The sequence below is a fragment of the Buceros rhinoceros genome, unplaced genomic scaffold, assembly GCF_000710305.1.
Source record: "Buceros rhinoceros silvestris isolate BGI_N320 unplaced genomic scaffold, ASM71030v1 scaffold27410, whole genome shotgun sequence".
NCBI classification, from domain to species: domain Eukaryota; kingdom Metazoa; phylum Chordata; class Aves; order Bucerotiformes; family Bucerotidae; genus Buceros; species Buceros rhinoceros.
In genome coordinates, this window is record NW_010388292.1 from 5849 (window position 1) to 7668 (window position 1820).

Sequence of the window (1820 nt, forward strand, 5' to 3'; positions counted from 1 at the left end):
TCCTCCAAAACCCCAGAGAGATGCGTGAGGGTCTGGTCTCAGCCACGTACTGAGGAAGAAGGTGTCCCTGGGGTCAGACTTCAGCATGTCAGCCCCATGATCATCTTGCTGGGCATCCCAGAGGTAGCTCCCGCTGTGGCTGGCCAAGGTCTGCGGGATGTGCTCCACGTGGTTCATCTTCAGGGACGATTCATCTGCAGAAGGTGAGGACAGCAGCTGAACCCCATGGGCATATGGAGCATTGTCCCAGGAGCATCCCCCAAGGTGGCACTTCCCAACCTCTCCATCCCTCACACCAAGAGGGCTCAGAGGATTGTGGATTCCTCCTGCTTCCAGGGGAACAAGGGGAGTTGAGGGCTGCACGAGGGCAAACCCAGCTCCTCCAGCCCCTGAAGACCCCGTGATTAATCAGCCTAATGATTATTGCCATCAACTAATGAGCATGGAGAGGACAAGGGTAGAGCTGATCTCAGCCAGGCAGCCCCGGCTCCGATTACAGCATCGCTCCGTGCTCAAAGACAAGGGGTGGGAACGCTCCGGGGCTTTAACTCCCAAGGACAGAGGAATTACACCGTGAAAGTTCTTTGCCGCAGAGCTGCAGGTACATGCAACATGAGCTGGTTTGCCTCCTGTTCAGGGATGAGGGTGGCATGCCATCCTGGGCCATCAACCAGCCCCCAGACCTCCCCACGGGAGGTCACCTTGCTCCGGTCACCTTGGCCACGTTCAGAGCTGTCTGCTCTGAGCACCCAAGGGTGCTCCCTTGCCAGGCAGCCCGGCCTGCTGCAGAGCTGCAGGAAAAAAGCAGCTCTTGAAGCAAGTAGGAATCCCCCTCCTGAGACCCAAACTCTTCTGCGGGCAGTGGGGAGCAGCTCCCCCGACACCCCCGTGCAGCTGGCTGAGGTTGGGCTGCAACCCCTGGAAGAGCCGGGAGAAAGGGAAGGAAGGAGGATGCTCAGCGGGCTGCTGGTGGCCCCCACGCCACGGGGATGGGTCCCCACGAGTGATGTGGCTTTGCCCCAGGATGCTGCTGGGGCCGAGGGAGCCGGGAAGTGGGAAGGAGAAGCAGAAAGAGCCGGCACTGAGGGACAGCGGCATGGGGGGAGCGTGGGGTTTCCCTGTGCCTCATCCATCTCCTGAGCACCTGCATCGACAGCAGCAGTGCCTGCCCATCCCTCCTCTCCCCACCGATCCCCACCTGTTGCCTGTCCCCTCCTGCCTTATCGACACCTGCAGGTCGTGTTTGACGACCAGCCCTCCAGCATATTGAGCACTGGGGCAGGACCCATCTATCAAGTCCTTTCTTGCTGCCAGGGAAGGGGCAGGAAGCAGAAGATCTATAGATTTAATTAAACCTTGCGCCATCCATCCCTGCTCACACGACAGCTCCTCATAACTCAGGGCCAGGCGGAGGAGCCAGCCCTCCGCAACCTCATCAGCGGGGACGAGGCTGGAGCACCACGAGAGCCACCTTTCCGTGGCGTGTCCCCTCCACATCCCGTTTTGAGGGGGGTCGCAGCATCACCCCTACCCACTGCAGCCCCTTGTCTCCTTCCTCACACCCAGCAGGAGCTCTGGGGGGTGGAGAGGCTGAGATCTTCCCCCAGGACCTGATTTCCCAGGCGCTGGTGCCGTCTCTCCCCAGCTGCACCAACACGCGCCGCCCACCCCGGGAGCAAGCTGGCCCTGGCTGCGGACACGCGTGGCCCTCACCTGTGTACAAGGAGATGTAGGAGGAGTCGATCACTTCGAACTTCAGGCTGGGGAGGAAAACCCGCCACTAGGGAAAAACAGGAGATAGAGACTGAGTCGAGGGCGGC

At 60.7% G+C, this 1820-nt stretch overlaps 1 protein-coding gene across 1 annotated transcript in view; it reads right to left on the bottom strand.

Annotated features, from left to right (window-relative positions):
• B4GALNT4 (beta-1,4-N-acetyl-galactosaminyl transferase 4) overlaps window positions 1–1820 on the bottom strand; it is a gene marked incomplete at both ends in the record, with an annotated part of 15623 nt that overhangs the window by 5842 nt on the left and 7961 nt on the right. Inside the window, 2 exons of the mRNA XM_010145507.1 lie at window positions 51–194; window positions 1714–1780. Of these exons, the coding sequence (XP_010143809.1) occupies window positions 51–194; window positions 1714–1780 (211 nt within the window). The remainder of the gene's footprint in view (window positions 1–50; window positions 195–1713; window positions 1781–1820) is intronic.